At 38.0% G+C, this 17,499-nt stretch overlaps 1 protein-coding gene across 1 annotated transcript in view; it reads left to right on the top strand.

Moving 5' to 3' along the window:
* LOC107746864 (rhotekin-like) overlaps positions 1-17,499 on the top strand; it is a 74,175-nt gene that overhangs the window by 55,584 nt on the left and 1,092 nt on the right. The window contains exons 2-12 of the mRNA XM_016561194.1: positions 7,422-7,621; positions 9,040-9,101; positions 10,758-10,811; positions 11,513-11,630; positions 12,192-12,416; positions 12,982-13,076; positions 13,672-13,778; positions 13,855-13,983; positions 15,790-15,955; positions 16,234-16,338; positions 17,101-17,194. Coding sequence (XP_016416680.1) covers positions 7,422-7,621; positions 9,040-9,101; positions 10,758-10,811; positions 11,513-11,630; positions 12,192-12,416; positions 12,982-13,076; positions 13,672-13,778; positions 13,855-13,983; positions 15,790-15,955; positions 16,234-16,338; positions 17,101-17,194 — 1,355 coding nt within the window. The remainder of the gene's footprint in view (positions 1-7,421; positions 7,622-9,039; positions 9,102-10,757; positions 10,812-11,512; positions 11,631-12,191; positions 12,417-12,981; positions 13,077-13,671; positions 13,779-13,854; positions 13,984-15,789; positions 15,956-16,233; positions 16,339-17,100; positions 17,195-17,499) is intronic.

The raw sequence follows: 17,499 nt of genomic DNA, 5'->3' as shown, positions 1-17,499 counted from the left end.
CAATTCCCGCTCAGATCCCGCTCCGTTCTGTAAAGAACAAATTTGCGTGCATTATATTAGATTATAAATTACTGCTGCCTACATCTAGCCTACATTCTGTAGGTCTACCTATTGGTTCGGGTCAGTTTTTTTTTTAATAATATTTTAATAGGCCTAAGTGGTGTAGGCTAATATCTTCTGTACTTTGTAGACCTAAGCTACCACACAGCTGTATATAGGCCTAAATACAGAACTACAGAGTACAGAAGATATTAGCCTACACCACTTAGGCCTATTAAAATATTTTTTTTTTTTAAAAACTGACCCGAAACAATAGGTAGTCCTTCAGAATGTAGGCTAGATATAGGCAGCAGTAATTTATAATCTAATATAATGCACGCAAATTTGTTCTTTACAGAACGGAGCGGGATCTGAGCGGGAATTGGTTTACGGTGAGCGTGAGCGGAATATTAACGGAGCGCTTGCTTGGGCGGTTAGAGCGACTGAGTGGAGCGCACGTCCATAGAGCGGAAAACGTAGCAGAGCGTCACACCGCTCCGCTTCGCTCACATGCTCTGGTAGTCACTAGGTGTTTATCGGACATTTTTAGAGGATGTTTTTGCTGTTGTGAAAAAAAGGATATGAGGATTGTTTTGTAGGAATATACTAAAGTTAGTTAAGTTATATATACAGTACACTACCATTTTTTAAATTTTGGTAAGAAGTCTCATATGCTCACCAAGCCTGCATTTTTGATCAAAAATACAGTAAAAACAGTAATATTGTAAAATATTGTTGCAATAGTCTTCTGATGGCAAAGATGAATTTTCAGCAGTGTCACATGATCCTTCAGAAATCATTCTAATATGCTGATTTGGTGCTCAAGAAACATTTCTTCTTCTTATCAGTTTTTTCTGTCACTTTTCATCAATTTATTGTGACCTTGCTAAATATATTTTTTTCTTTGTTCATGAATTACACAATAACAGAGTTACAGAAAATGTATTTATAATAACAGAACTATTACATATATATAGACTGCATGGATAATACTGGATATAGAGGCATAAACACAGCCACTGTGTTAAAGGGTTAGTTCACCCAAAAATAACGATTTTATTCAACAATTCATCGTCTCCTCCGCATCACCCTGGCGCCATTTTGGAGAGTATCCACTGAACGTAAACAACGTTGTTTACGTTCAGTGGATACTCTCCAAAATGGCGCTACAGGGTGACGCGGAGGAGAGAAGATTTGTTGAATAAAGTCATTATTTTTGTTTTCTTTTGCACACAAAAAGTATTCTCATAGCTTTATAAATTTACGGTTGAACCCCTGATGTCACATGGATTATTTTACCGATGTCCTTGCTACGTTTGTGAACCTTTATCCTGTAAGGATCCTTGCTGTCTATGGGAGGGTCAGAGAGCTCTCAGAATCCATCAAAAATATCTTAATTTGAGTTCCGAAGATGAACGAAAGTCTTACGGGTTTGGAACGACATGAGGGTGAGTAATTAATGACAGAATTTTCATTTTTGGGTGAAATATCCCTTTAATACTAGGTCTTAAGAACTAGTTTGCTAAGTCTTAAGCAATCTTACTTTTAGGATTTCAGTTAGGACAATTTATCTTTTTATATATCTGACTTTTACAAAGTAATGACCAGTCTTGAAGAAAAATATTAAATGACTAACTTTTAAGACTAGATTAAGCAGTTTATGCAACTGGCCCCTGGTCCTGGAGTGTACGCTAGACAGTATGTCATCCATTCTTGTAAGCTTAAGCCATGACTTGTTAGTATGACTTATCTTTTATGTACCTGGATATCTTAGATTACGCAGAAGGAACTGGCTTTTGCCCTGCAGAAAACTGAATCATCAAAACTTTACTCAGTCATTGGTGTTCCTTTTTGCCCTTTCCAACCCCATGGCTCATTCTCAAACTTGTTTCTCAACATTTACACCCGTATCGATGGGAAAGTCCAATACTGTCCTCAGTGCCGGCTTGCACCACAAGAACGAAAAGAGGAGCGCTGGGATTGGGTGGAACAGATGGGGAAGGCGGGTGCATATTTGTGGTTGACTAATTGGAGGCTGACAGGCCTTGGTCAGTGAAATCCAGTCTGTCTGTGGGTGTGGTCAGTGATTTGGCCTTTTCAATTGGTGCTTTGCCTTTGGGTGTCACCATATTTTCTTTTTACTGTGAGAGAAAGTCAAAGTTCAGTAATACAGAAGAGTATGTTAATTACTGTTGTGTGAAATGGTGAAAAGCAAATTGGTGAAGTAGCTGAAGAATATAATACCGTCCCTTTTCGCTTATTCAGTAATCTCCCTTTGTGTTACGGTTAAGTTGTATTTACAATGTTCCAGAACAGTTCAACCCAAATATTCAGATGTGTGCAGCACATTTTTATGGAAGACTGTTTCCTGGAAGAGTAGACTACAATGCCGGCCAGAATATAAACTGGTCAGCGTAGCCCAGAAGATTTCATTCTCCCGTCTCTTTAGCATTGCAGTTCAGGAGTCACAGCTGCAGCTGTCAATCAGGAGAGCTTCACACAGATCACTGCAGCCACATTTTTCATGACAGGAAATGACTTCAGAGCATTTGAGTCCTCTGAGAAGAGCAAAATATTTTCTGAGAAGTAAATTTGGACTCATTAAAGACGTTTAAAGGCAAACAAAGTTCCTAATGAGAAATGACACATCAGTGCTGCTACTTGCTAAAATTCGTCAACAAGGTGAATTTTTTATCATGTTGCAACAGTATGAACTCTGATTATCTGAGAATTGAGACCCTGTTTACTGACGTCATTGTGTACGATATGGGAGAGAAGTCAAAGTTTAAGACTTAGCTTCAACGTGAGAAACAGAAAAGGCTAAACAAACAAGCGGATAAGAGCATTATCCCAGAGAGAAATGTCCTGCAGGACATCGCTTGATGCCGTGAAACCCTCAGAGGGCATATTAACTTCACATTGTTATTTAGTAGGCTGGTTTAGCTCACAACGGCTAATGACAAAATGTTATCAAAATTGCTATTAAAAGTGGCAATTTGGTAATTGTCATGTGTGCCAGCTCTTCATAACACTAATGGGCTTTTCACGCTATGCTTAACTCTGTCTTAACGTGCAGATTATGTCCACTTTTAACCTGGAGTTAAGCAACATTTCACACTTGTAATGTAGAAAGAGGGTTTGCGCTGTTTTTAACCGTGGGTTATAAAGCACTGCTAAGCTAATTGGAGAGTTTCTTGAAAACTAGGTACGTTCACATGGACTAATTGTCAGAATCAATCCAATCCGATTTCAGATTCTGGAAGTTCTGCTATGAACCTTAAATGTGGCAGTTGATTGAAATTTCATGCGGCTCGAGCTCAGTTGATTGGATTGAGGTGTTTACATGAAGATATTTTAGTTCATTTAAGCCATCATTCTGATTATAAATGGATTATTTGGGTGTATGCAAATTTAGATACAGTGTAAATGCTTAGGGACCCAAAAATTAACTGAAGAAAAGTTGTTCCAAACCTGTACTTACTTTCTTCTGTGGATTTCAAAAGAAGATTTTTTTAATGTAAAATGTATCGAAAATGTGTTTTTGTCCATACAGTGCAATCAGTGTAGTCCAATGTTTTATTTGGATGACAAAAGTTGTTGAAATATTCTTCAAATTGTTTTTTTGTGATCCACATAAAAAAACAAGTCATAGGTGAGTAAATGATGACAGAACTTTTATTTTTGAATCATTTGATACACTAACATGGATCAAATAACCTAGCATGATGCTAACACAGGGTTGAAACGACTTTTAAATAAGTTCAATTTCAAGTGTGAAAGGTCTTTGTAAATATTTGGGCTGAAATGACTCAAGCTGCAAACATCGACTGGTGTATTAATGTGATTTAGGCTAGATCAAATCAGCAACTCATTATCTGGCTCCATGTGGCTGGTTCCTATGTTTACATTCTTTCATTTGACATTACAAAGTCGTTAGTTTGCATTCATTATTTAAGGTGTTTTCAGGGGGCAAGACTTCAAATGTGTGCCCTATTCTCTAAAGACCGTATAGTCATTTCCCATGACTCACGTCCCCTGACGCTGAAAAAATGTGCTTCTGATATTCCTCCTGCAGTTGTATCACCACATTTTACATGTCTCGCATCCGCTGGAGGTTTTGAGTGCTTTGAGAACAAGACCAACATCATTGTGTAATTATTAGTAATTACTAAGTCCAAGAGGTTTGCTTGTCTCACAGCAATAAACCGATCATTTTCCTGGTGGTCCTGTAGCTGTAGGGTTTCAGGGGTCTCTGAAGTGTGGCGGAAATTAACATGCGAGGCGTTTGTCATTGTAATTACAGACTCATTATTTTTTTCATACTCTTTCTTGCGTCCTCTATCTTTCTGATGACTTGGGGAAGATTCCATCTCCCTCAATTATTCCCATCTGGGTTCATTTTCAACACTCACGCTTCACTACCAGGGAACAGAGCGCTGGCTGTACTCTCCTCCCTCCTCCTCTCATCGCTCCTCCCTCGCTCCCTCGCTCTTTCACACCCTCCGCTGCCAGCCCGCCACCCTCGCTCACACACACTGACGACTGGACTGCCACACACACACACACACACACACACCGGCTGGCGTGCTGCTCTGCCCTGGCACCTGTCAAAAGGGAGGGTGGCACTTGGCAATGCTGCAAGTGTGTTTGAAGGGTCTTTGTGTCATGTGGTTGTGTATACTACATGCTAATTCCTGCAGCGCTAACTTAAGTGTTTATTTTCACTGTTCAGAATGCTGTATTCTGTTTAATAGCACTAGCCTACTGTTTTTTACTGTTTTTGAGAGATGTGTCTTATCTTGTCTCACCAAGACCTTTATTTGTTAAAAAAAAAATACAATAAAAAGTAATATTTTGAAATGTTATTATTATAATTTAAAATAATAGTTTAAATATATTTTAAATTTGAATTTATTCTATATTTTAAAGCTGAATTTTCAGCAGTCATTTCTTTAGTCTTCAGTGTCACATTATACCCTTTGTAAGCATCCCATCTAACAAAAATCAATTAATCAATAAAATCATAACTGTAGTCCCATCCCTTAAAACAAGCCATATATATCTTTTCAGTAATGCTTGACAAGGAAAAATTGAAACAAACAACAACACATATTTTAAACCTTGTTTATGAATCAAAATTATTATGTCAATTAAAAAACAAATGCCCATAGGTCATGTATACACCAATAAATCGTACTGTGGCACAAGCTCAAATTTCATTCGACAATCTGAAATGGAGAAGTAATTTCTTGGTCTTATTCATAAATCAGCTGAAAATCTACATTGCCACTGTCTGCTTTCAGTTTTGTTAAACAAATAGTTAAAAGAAAAACAATGATGATGAGTATTGTTCTTTCTAGCCTGAATGGACCGAAAATTAGCATTTGTGAAGTGAGCTGGATTGTCGGTTTGTCTCATTTGCAAGCAAAGAGCAAATTACATTGTTTAAGAAATCGAATACAGAGAGCCACGATATGCAGTGTGTCACTATTTGCTATGCTGACTGTGTTTGGCTTGACGTAAAATTACATCATCTTAAAAACAGTAACCTTTTTGTGTAACAAAATATTAGAATTACTACAGTTTTTGCTAGTACTGTAAAACCTTAAGAAACTAATATTGGGTCTTCTTTACACAGTTTAACACAGGGTCCTAACTATCTTGAGAACCAGCAATAAGCAATTTCCACGCTAAGTGCAAAAGTAATGAACTGAATGCACTCTATTCCTTGAAGGTTTAAAAAAAAAAAAAATTCTTATAATTTCTCAAACTTGTCCATCATATCAATTACAGATCATCTATCTCTTTCTCAAACACACTCTTTTCTCCAGCTGTGCGCTCTCTCACACTGACAGTGTTTTGATGGCTGTTGGCTGTGAACTTCTCTGAACTGCTCTATATGTGGCTGTCTCTGTACAAGCAGGATGGTGGCCGTAATTCCCTGAGCTCTGTCTAGAGTCTGTTAAGAATCTTAAATGGTCATGACTGGTTTGTTGTGCTCAGCCTTCCACAGGAGTTTTTGCTTTTGAAGCTCACCTAGTCCATCTTTTGACAGTATACAATCTGTTGCAGTGAGCTGTACAGCAAACCATGTTCAAGGAGAACCAAAAAGAGGTGCGGTCTTAATTGATGCCTGGTTATAATGAGGTTCTGAAACTTGCACACAAAAGAGGGTTTTTGGGAGGTTGCCATGGCAACAGGAGCCCCAGTGGATGGCAGAAGGGCAAAGCATATGAGGGTCTGAATTGTCACTTGAGAAAAAGTGACCAACATACTGTTTTTCAGTGGTTCAAGGTTATTACCTTGTTTCGTCAGAGATTAGAAGGCATCTTTAATTTGAGAAACAAAATAAACCTTGATAGATGGAAGTACAATCAGTGCACATGTTGATTATTTTCAAACACTGAAAATACATATGTCCCTCACAGCTTCATTTTTCCTTGTCAAATTTAACGTGTCGTCTTATCAAGAGCTATGGCTTAGACTGACTTCTGTTTCTCTATTTTAAGCTTTGTGCTGACTTGCTCTTTTCCGCCCTTTTCTCCTCCTCATTCATTTTCATGTAGACTTAAAGCTAAATCCCATTCCAGAGTCAATTTAAATGACAGTAGGTTATTCGCCCATTGGAAATCCTCAGTCACACCTCCCTCTATCTTTCTTCTTTTCTCCTCAAGCTCCTCCTTTTGTTTCCTTCTTCATCCTTATTCTTATTTTCTGCCTGCGCTTCATAATCCAGCCTCAGTCTGAGAAACTGGGACCCTTAAAAGATGCTCTACCTCCCCTCAAATGCTAGATATAGCACCACATCCTAAAAGTTTGCCCCTCTCAGTTCATGTGTGAATGATTCAGCATCCTGCTCTCTGGTTGTTTGGGGGTAAATTGAAGTCAAGAGGTCAGAGCATCTCTTCCAGCTTGTTAACCCCCATGTTCAATTTTATACATCACTGCATTGAGACACAGCGAGCTGGAACAGTCCATTACAGAGCAGACGGTCATGTGACTGGGGTGTGACCTCTGTGCAGTTCTGGGTGACACATGGGACACTTCTTCAGTGTGTTATTAGCGTACTTTGGACATTTGTGCTTATTAGAGATTATTTATGCCTTAAGATATTTTAATGATCTATTCTAATATGTAAAGCGGAGGAAAAAGACATGTTTCTCTGATGTGTTTCCTATTGAAGACGGTCTTGTTTGACTCCTCATAAATCATCTCAAGGCCCTGGAGACATGGCAGTTAACCTAAAATATTTATGTGGCAGGTCTTATTTAAATTTTTTTTATTGTATGAGATCAATCCTCCATGTCTCGTTGAGTAAAACGTTTAGGCCTAATCCTGGGAATAAGCTTGAGTTTAGCCTCTGTTTTTTATTTTTTTTCCAGGACAGTGACATCCAGAAGAAGATCGACTATGAGATCCGGATGCGTGAGGGTGCTTGTAAACTGCTGGCCGCATGTTCTCAGAGGGACCAGGCGCTGGAGGCCTCAAAGAGTCTCCTCACCTGCAACGCCCGCATCATGGCCTACATGTCAGAGCTGCAGCGCATGAAGGAGGCACAAGTCATGCAACGGGTCGCACGCAGGTCAGCGGTCACTTTCGATTCATTTAGTTCAGTTTGTGTCAACTTAACAAAGTTTGGTAAAACGAAATAGATAAATAGATTTTTGGGTGTCTCTGATGTTTGTGGTGCTTTCTAAAAGGTAAATTAGATAATAGGCCAGTTTCTTGGGGTCAGGCATGTCTGTTATACTGTCAGCACCGGTAGCAAATATTAAGTTTCATCCACTGCTAATAACTGCAGTTTGACCATCTGTTGACCAGTACTTCAGCACAGACAAAATCCAACACTTATATGCTCTCTTACTAAATATAGCATGTATTGGTTAAAGGAGGGCTAATTGGGCAGCCACAAGTGTTGAGGTCAGAAAGCAACACAACTGCAATGTTCCCAGGTCCAGAAACGTAGCAAGGACATCAGTAAAATAGTCCATGTGACATCAGGGGTTCAACCGTAATTTTACAAAGCTACGAGAATACTTTTTGTGCGCAAAGCCAAAAATAAAAGACTTTATTCAACAATTCTTCTCCTCCTCATTCCATCTACAGCGGTGCGCCGCCATTGTAGAAAGAATATCAGAACACATGTGCTTGCATCCGCTTCATATAAACAATGCATGCACGGGCTGATGCATGTGCGTATTAGGTAAGCAGCAGCGCCATGCGCATGCGTTGTTTACATGAACCAGAAGCATGCACATGCGTCGTGATACTCTCCACAATGGCGCACTGCTGCAGACGGGATGAGAAGAAGAATTGTTGAATAAAGCCGTTAATTTTGTTTTCTTTGCGCACAAAAAGTATTCTCGTAGCTTCGTAAAATTACGGTTGAACCCCTGATGTCACATGGACTATTATTTACCGATCTCCTTGCTATGTTTCTGGACCTGGGAACATTGCAATTGTGTTGCTGTCTATGGAGGGTCTGAGAGCGCTTGGATTTAATCAAAAATATCTTAATTTGTGTTCTGAAGATGAACAAAGGTCTTACGGGTTTGGAAAATGAAAATTCTGTTATTAATTACTCACCCTCATGTTGTTCCAAACCCGCAAGACCTTCGTTCATCTTTGGAACACAAATCAATTTTCATTTTTGGGTGAACTATCCCTTTAAATGGTGAAGTGTGTAATGTTTTCAAAAAATATTTTTTGTATTCCAGTTTACCATGTAGAGACAATTGTACTTAGGGCCTTTTTAGGTTAAAGAACTTGTTGTACTGTCATCTTGAACCTATGTATAGATGTCAGTACATTTGCTTTATTTATTTGAGCACACAACCTGACACAACAACATTGGCTCAACCAATATTATACATTTATTGGGGTAGGACTATCTATTTGTCTGACCACTGGCAGACAAGGGAAGTGCTCAGGACACTTCAGCGTTAATTATAACTGAATCATTTTACGCATTGTGGTTTGTATCTTATTGTTTGTGTTCAGGTCTTCTGATGCCGGTCCAATGGATGACCGATCCCCATGTAAAGGCAAAGTAGCCATTTCAGGTATGTTCACAGAAAAGAATTCAGGCAGTAATGATTAATTTATGTAATGAAAAAATATATATACAGTACTGTTCAAAATATTGGGGTCTATAAGATTTTTAAAGAACTATCACATCAGAAGTGCCATAGTAAATCAAAAGGGACAGTAGTAATATTTGTTACAAAAGATTTCTATGAAGTTTAAATAAATGCTGTTTTTCTGAACTTTTTATCCATCAAAGAATCCTGATAAAAATGTATTAGTTTCCACAAAAATATTAAGCAGCACTGCTGTTTTCAAAATTGATAATAAGAAGAAATGATTCTTGAGCACCAAATCATCATATTAGAATGATTTCTGAAGGATCGTGTGATAATAAAGACTGGAGTAATAATTGCTGCAGAAAATTCAGCTTTGCCATCACAAGAATAAATTACATTTTAAAACCATATTAAAATAGAAAACAGTTATCCTAAATTGTAATAATATTTCACAATATTACTGTTTTTACTATATTTTTGGTCAAATAAATGCAGCTTTGGTAAGCATGAGACATCCTTCAAAAACAATAAATATGTTGCTGACCCCAAACTTTTGAATGGTATATATAAACAGAGAATGTTATATATCATGTTATTCTCTGGTTTTGATTCTGTCTATTGTGCGTAAATCATGTAAACCAGTCTGTTTATATGGGTGTCTGAGCACTAAATCACACCCCTGCTGTTTTATATATCAGCGCCTGTGTCTCAGTCATCTAGGGGCTTCTTTTACGAGTCGTCCTCCCCTCCTCACTGTCTGGATCTTTTAGAGGAGCCAACCCCCCCTCTAAACACCTAGTGCTATCAACTGCACCCATGGCAATCTGTGTTTGAGACCCACAGTGAGGGGCCTAGAGGGCTGATACTCAGTAAATGCTGTAATTATGACGTCATTATGAAGAGGTTATGGAGGACCTTATACTCCTACTTCAGAATCACATGCACACTAATGTAAACCACACTCATATGCAGCCGCACAGATGGAATCAACACAATATTCTGTGTAATTCTGTGCAGTGATGAAATTAGATAAAATGTTTAATAAACCAACAAACATGGTGGGGCATTCATAATTGTATCAATGACCAGCGTTCCTGTTCTGCAGAAATATGCTGTGCTTTCTTCAGCTGCAGATTCTGTGTGGGATTCCTGCTCATGCACCATCATTCCATTTAAATGCATCAAGACTGTTTATCATGTAGTTCATCCCACGCACATACAATCTAATGTTCCCACATGCAGCCTCCGTTTTTTGTTTTTGCTGTCCATCATCTGAAGTCAGTACCATATTAATTGTTCCCTAACAACCTCTACCTATTAATTTAATGACGTTCTGTCATTATTAACAAGCCTGGTTACACAGACCTTGACAGAGGAGCTCATCCAGGTGGGCTGAAGTGATGAATGTGGTCTTGATGTGGTGGGTGGGCCAGTATGATAATGGTTTATACTGGTGATTTATACTGGCTGGCAGCATGGCATAAAATACCAGATGAGTGTTGTGAATGTATTTTTCTTTTGATTGACATGGAGTGATAGCCGGCATTGGTTGCTTGCAGCTGTGAGTGACACTGAGTGTGTGTGAGTGTTATAACCTTGTGTTTCACTCTGACCTCCAATTCCTCTGTTTTGCAGATCTACGGATACCTCTAATGTGGAAAGACACAGAGTATTTTAAGAATAAAGGAGGTAACATCTGTTTTTCCTCTTCACTCTGATATGCAGGTTAAATAACAGTGCCGGCTGTTTAGAATATATTTGATCTTAATAACCCTTTGTATAGCACGCACACAGAAAATACTGCTCAGATACATTGCGCATTCAGTATATGCATTACCGCGATAACAAAAAACACATTTATTTATGAAGCATTCAGGCCCAGCAAAACCCTCTGGGTAAACAGAATATTATTACTGGCGCTGGAAACCTTTTTCCAGACAACAGTGACTAATGTAGTTTTGCCTAAGGTGCTTAGAACAGCTGATAGAGGTGACATTATGTTGATGAATGTGACACAGGAACCCACATGCATGTGTTATTCTCTCATGGGAAAGCTTTTATGTGTGCTTTATCCTGTTAATGGCAACATATATTTTAATAGCCATCGAAATGATTAGGGCAAAAACGTTTAAGACTGGTTGTGTCACAATTATTCATGTTCTACAATTTGTACAAGGATAAAATACACGGATACTAATGTTGCCCTGAGCAGGAAAAAGCAGGACAGCACACTCTCACAGGTGCAGGAGTAAATGTTTCCTGAATGAACAGAGCTGCTCTGGGGGATTTTATAGGCACTGGGCCAAATATGCAGCTACTCTGGTGAAGACATTACAGCAGGTGTGACTTCTGAGTAGAAATCATGTTAAATGACTTTCTTTATTCTTCAGAGCTGCATCGGTGCGCTGTGTTCTGTCTGCTTCAGTTGGGTGGAGAGATCTTTGACACAGACATGGTGATGGTGGACAGGACGCTGACAGATATCTGCTTTGACAACACAATTGTCTTGTAAGTGTGCATGTTTATTTTGTCAGTTTAACTGTTTCTGGACATTATTTCCATACAAATATAGTGTTTAATCTTGGTGTGACTTCCAAAACAGCTATAGTTGGTTTGTATCAAAGTATATAAATTGTACACTGATAGATAGATTCATAGATAGATAGATAGATAGTCTTCAGTGTCACATGATCCTTTAAAAATCATTCAAATATGCTGATTTAGTGTGCAATAAACATTTCTTGTTATTATCATTGGTGAAAACAGTCGTGCTGCTTAATATTTTTGTAGAAACTGTTTTTATCAGTTTTGATTCTTTGATGAAAATAAAGTTTGAAAAGTAGTGTTGATTTAATCCAAAATTTTTGTAACATAAATGTCTTTGTCACTTGTTATCAGTGTAATGCATCCTTGCTGAACAAAATTTCTTTCAAAAAAAAAAAAAATCTTACAGACTCCAAACTTTTGAACAGTAGTATATACTGTATTTAAATAAACATTTGCACTATATTGATATTAAATGTATGTAGTAATTCAAAGTGCTTCATTCATGCTGTTTCCTGTGTGTAGTAATGAGGCCGGTCCAGGGTTCGAGCTGCGGGTGGAGCTGTATAGCTGTTGTTCAGAGGAGGACTACTCAGCAGGCAGCACACCGCGGAAGCTGGCCAGCAAGCTGAGCTCATCTCTGGGAAGGTCAGCGGGAAAGAAAATGAGGGCGGCCTTGGAGCCCGGAGCCTGCAGCCCCACTAGCAATGGAGGAGGAGCGACAATCCTGCTGCCTGTGCCCTCTGCACCGTAAGTGTGTAGAAACACACACATAAACACACTGCTGCTACGTGAATCAAAAATACTAAAAGGATTGCTTTGAACTGCGGACCAGTGATAAACGTATGTTCAATGATATAAAAATACATTACGCAGTATACAATACTGTTTAAAAGTCTGGGGTCGGTAAGATTTTTAAAAATGCTTTTAAAAGTCTCTTATTCTCACCAGGACTGCATTTATTGGATAAAAAAATACAGAAATATTTTGAAATTATATTACAATTTAAAATAACTGTTTGCTATTTTAAAATGTAATTTATTTCAGGCAAAGCTACATTTTCAGCAGCCATTAAAGGATTAGTTCACTTCCAGAATGAAAATTCTGTCATCATTTACTCACCCTCCACTTGTTCCAAACCTGTATGAGTTTCTTTCTTCTGTTGAACACAAAAGAAGATAATTTGAAAAATGTCGGTATCCAAACAGTTGATGGTTACCATTGACTTCCATAGTATTTTTTTTCCTACTATGGAAGTCAATGGTTACCATCAACTGCATATTGCTTTCTCTCATTGGGTTTTATGTGTTTATAGGGGCCCCAAATATCATCTTTTGGCTCACACAACCCTCAATGTCTCTCACGTCCAGGATAGCTTCCGCACACATGACCTCACCATCACAGGAAATGGTAAGCTGCCGAACCTTTTTTTAAAACTCAACTTTTTGTAACCAGGAACAAATTTATGTAGAAAACATGTCAAAGTACTGTGCAAAAATAGGTCATTTGATATAATAATCTGATACTTAAAGTTAAAGTAACAAAGTGAGATGCTTTGTCTGATAAACAGTTTGTAACATCCAAGTTCTGTCAACAAATGCCTTCTGGGATTTTATTTAAAGCACATTAGTTTTATGACATGCTAGTTTTCTTCACGTTGCAGGTAATCAATTGCAGACAGGCCCGCAGTGTGTGTGTTGTCGACGTCTGTCAGATTTATTGTGTTAGGGTCATGGTGTGTGAAGGGCCAATAAGAGGCGCTTATAGCCATCTTTATGTGTGAAGAGTTACTGCCGACATTCTTAAGGCCTGAGTGTGGGCTGCTTGCTCTCGCAGATGATAGTTTACTTTTTCGTAAAATATATACTAAAAATATAGGGTGCAAAACATGACGTCATTTGAGTAGCTTGTTTACTTGGGTTTTAAAATACAGTTTCTGACTTTGTAAGTCAAGCATTCTTTTTATCTTTCTCTCAGTAGTTACTGTCTCTTTGTCTCTCTGTAGAGGAGTGTTCGTACTGGCTGCCTCTGTATGGCGGTGTATGTTGTCGTCTGGCCGCTCAACCTCACTGTATGACAGAACAGATGATGAGTGGCTGTCTGAGGGTAAAGGTGTGTTGCAAACACATGCACTCACTCACTTCAATATCATTTTCTTTGGCTAATGTTCTCCTTCCTTTCTCTCAAGCTTGGAGGTGAGCCACAAGGATGGACAAATGTCTACGGTGTTTTAAAAGGAACGAATCTCTTCTGTTATCATCAAAAAGAGGACAAGGAGGCCAACGTGGAGCCTGTCTTAACTATTGGGATTAACAAAGTAAGTTCTGTCCTATTCTGGACATTTCAAGCGTGCTCATTTATGCACATGATATCAGGGTCATTTTCTGCTTTTGGAGATATCATGAGATATTTTTCTTTGAAAGCGCTCTTTCAAATGGATTGTCTCTTTTTAGAAAGATGTTTTTTGTCGGAATGTTTCTCATTGTGTCAGTAGTTATGAAAAGATGTTTTGTTTGCCATGCACGGGGTCTGGATCTTTCAGTGCCCCTAGAGAGCTGCATGTCATGAGCACAAAGAAGCTTGTTTTAACATCTGAGAGCTGCACTGTGAGTCTGCACATTCCTCAGCTCTCAGGTGACTGCTTTGCACTACACTTACTTTACTTGTGCTCTGCTGCCACCTACTGGTTAGAACTGAGATTACTATTTAATTCGGCAAAATATGTGCAAAAGCTTTGGCTGCAGGCATTGCTATTACATACTATAACTGTGAATTCAAACAAGAATTTAATGGATAACTGTGTAGCTAAAAATGTTTTAAAAGAAAAATTTGAAAGTGAAAAACTAACATTTTACACTATATCCTTTAGATGTTATAATAATGTGAATTGTAAAATGTGTATCCAACAAGTCTTAATTCTGAAATAAACTCTGCCAGTCTGTACATTATTCTGCTTATTACATGGCTCCACAACACATAAATAAATTACATTAAATTTGAGTTTAAATTATTTTACATTGTTAGAACAAATAGACAATAGACTAATTTACATTTAGTCATTTAGCAGACACTTTTATCCAAAGCGACTTACAAATGAGGACAATGGAAGCAATCAAAATCAACAAAAGAGCAATGTTATGCAAGTGCTATGACAAGTCTCAGTTAGCTTAACGCAGTACACGTAGCAAGGTTTTTTTTTTATTATATAATAAATAAAAAGAAAACAGATAGAATAGAAAAAGAATAGAGCAAGATAGTGTTAGAGGCCTTTTCTTTGCTTTTTGTTAATTGTATAATAAATAAAAAGAATACAAATAGATAATACAAAAACAATAGAGAAGCCAGTGTTAGTAAAAGAATAGAGTGCAAGTCTAAAAGGGGCAAGTTTTTTTTAAAGAATAGAATTAGAATAGAGAGTGCTAGACTCAGTGTTGTCGTTGTTGTACATAAATATGTGAGTGGTCAACATACCTATGTTTTTGTTTCAAATTAGAATACTTTTATTTTTCACTGAATTTGAATTTTTGCTCAAATTTATCATAAAACCATTCGATTTTGCCTTTCAGTTATATACTGTAATATACACTACACTTCAAAAGTTCAGGGTCAGTGAGTTTTTTTATTTTTATTTGAAAGAAATGAATATTTTTGTTCTGCAAGGACACATTAAATTGATTAAACGCGTCAGTAAAGACTTATGTTACAAAACAAGTTCTATTTCAAACATGCTGTTCTTCAAACAACAAAGAATCATAAAAAAACTAATTCTGTAATTAATAGCTCACCCTCATTCGTTCATCTTCAGAACACAAATTAAGATATTCTTGATGAAATCTGAGAGCTCTCTGGCCCTCCATAGACAGCAATGCAATGTCCATGTGACATCAGTGGTTCAACCTTGATTTTATGAAGCTACGAGAATACATTTTGTGCACAAAGAAAACAAAAAAAAACAACTCTATTCAAATTTTGTCTTCGACACGCATTCACAACAGTACCATGATGCTTTTTTTTTTTTTAAGTATAAAAATCATACCGACCCCAATCTGTAGTGTATATTATATCATTTTAGGTTAGTAATTTCACAGTTTTTGTTATTTTAATTTTTTCATGTGTATCTCAGGAGACGAGAATACGGGCCGCAGAGAAGGATCCTCACAGCAAGGCACAGAATATCTGTATCACTAACCAGTATGGAGGAGAGGAGGTGACGCACACACTAGCTGCAGACAGCAGAGAAGAGAGACAGCGCTGGATGGAGGCCTTCTGGCAGCAGTTCTATGATATGAGTGAGTACATGAATTCTAAACTTACTATAAAGCCATAAGCCACACAAAGATGTACATTACTGAGCAAAAAACCCTTAACTGTGTTAAAATCATTTTTATATCTGCCCTTGAGTGGCTTTCTGCTTTTGAGTAATATGCTGAAACACACAATGCTCACTTATATACATAAAAAAAATTTGAATACATAAATTATGCCAGGTTATATAATTCATTGGCCTGATTGTGAGTTCAATGCGCTTGCCAGAAAAGTTTGACTAAGCTGCTTGCTTCCTCTACAGGCCAGTGGAGGCAGTGCTGTGATAACCTGATGAAGATTGAGCTGCCTTCCCCACGCAAACCTGCCATAGTCACACCCAAGCAGGGCTCCTTGTACCATGAGATGGGTGAGTGTGTTCAGACACCTTTTTACACATTTACAGAGGCTGTAGCAGAGTTTGAAGCTCTAGATCAGGGGTGCCCAACCCTGCTCCTGGCGATCGACTGTCCTGCAAAGTTTAGCTCCAACCCTAATCAAACACACCTGAAGCAACTAATTAGGGTCTTCAGGATCACTTACAAATTAAAGGCAGGTGTGTTTGATTAGAGTTGGAGCTAAACTTTGCAGGACAGTCGATCGCCAGGAGCATGGTTGGGCACCCCTGCTCTAGATTGTCACAAAATAAAGCCAAGCGACACAATACAGGTAATAACAGAAATCATGCACAAGCACAGATATGCCTGTGAATCTAACATTAATGTGTGGATTGAACTGCATGTCCTCGTCCTCTGTCAGATCTGAGTCTTTCTCTTTATCAATTTATCTCCTTTAACTGCTGAATGGAAAGTCGGCTGTTTCTGACAAACTGACAGTCTTTTCTTTCTCTTTCCGTCTTATTTTCTCTGTGGTTTTTATGTCTGTCCCTTCACTGTTGTTTTCCTGTCTGTTTTTTTTCTCTCTTCTTTCACTTTGTTCCTATTGATTTTTCATACACTCTGGTATTTTCCTGGTTACATGCCTTACATTTGTAATCCAAACATCCATCCCATACATTCCCCCAACCACTGTATCATTATTTGGTTGATATATAAACACTCATTCCCGTGCCCTCCCCACAACCCTGCATTTGTTGGCCCCTCGTGTGTTTTGCTGGCCTCCCCCTCCTCAGTGGCCCCTGCATCCGGAGAGGGGCTTTTGCTGCAGGATAACGCTGTCTCTGCTGAGATCCGAGCTCTGCTCTCCTCCTATTACAATGACAGGTGAAGTAACTCTGATGAGAAGTTACCTGACCCCACCCTCTACTGGCCCACGTGATCCCAACCGTTTTTGTCGCCCATGTGACCAAAACTTTTACTTGATGTAAATTTCAAATATAGTTCTAACCTTAATATAAATTAAATGAATAATGCGCTAAATTATTATTATCGTTGTTGTTGTTGTTAGGTATTAGATGAAACCATAATAGATTGCTGTATATTCATGGTTTTAATTTATACTTCTTTTAAATTGTTTTTTATTTAATTTAATTTTCTTCTGAAAAAAAAAAAAATTATATATATATATATAT

The sequence above is a fragment of the Sinocyclocheilus rhinocerous genome, unplaced genomic scaffold (assembly GCF_001515625.1).
Source record: "Sinocyclocheilus rhinocerous isolate Xijiao unplaced genomic scaffold, SAMN03320098_v1.1 scaffold468, whole genome shotgun sequence".
NCBI classification, from domain to species: domain Eukaryota; kingdom Metazoa; phylum Chordata; class Actinopteri; order Cypriniformes; family Cyprinidae; genus Sinocyclocheilus; species Sinocyclocheilus rhinocerous.
Note: the sequence above shows the minus strand (reverse complement) of the source record. Positions and strands in the feature narration are given on the sequence as shown.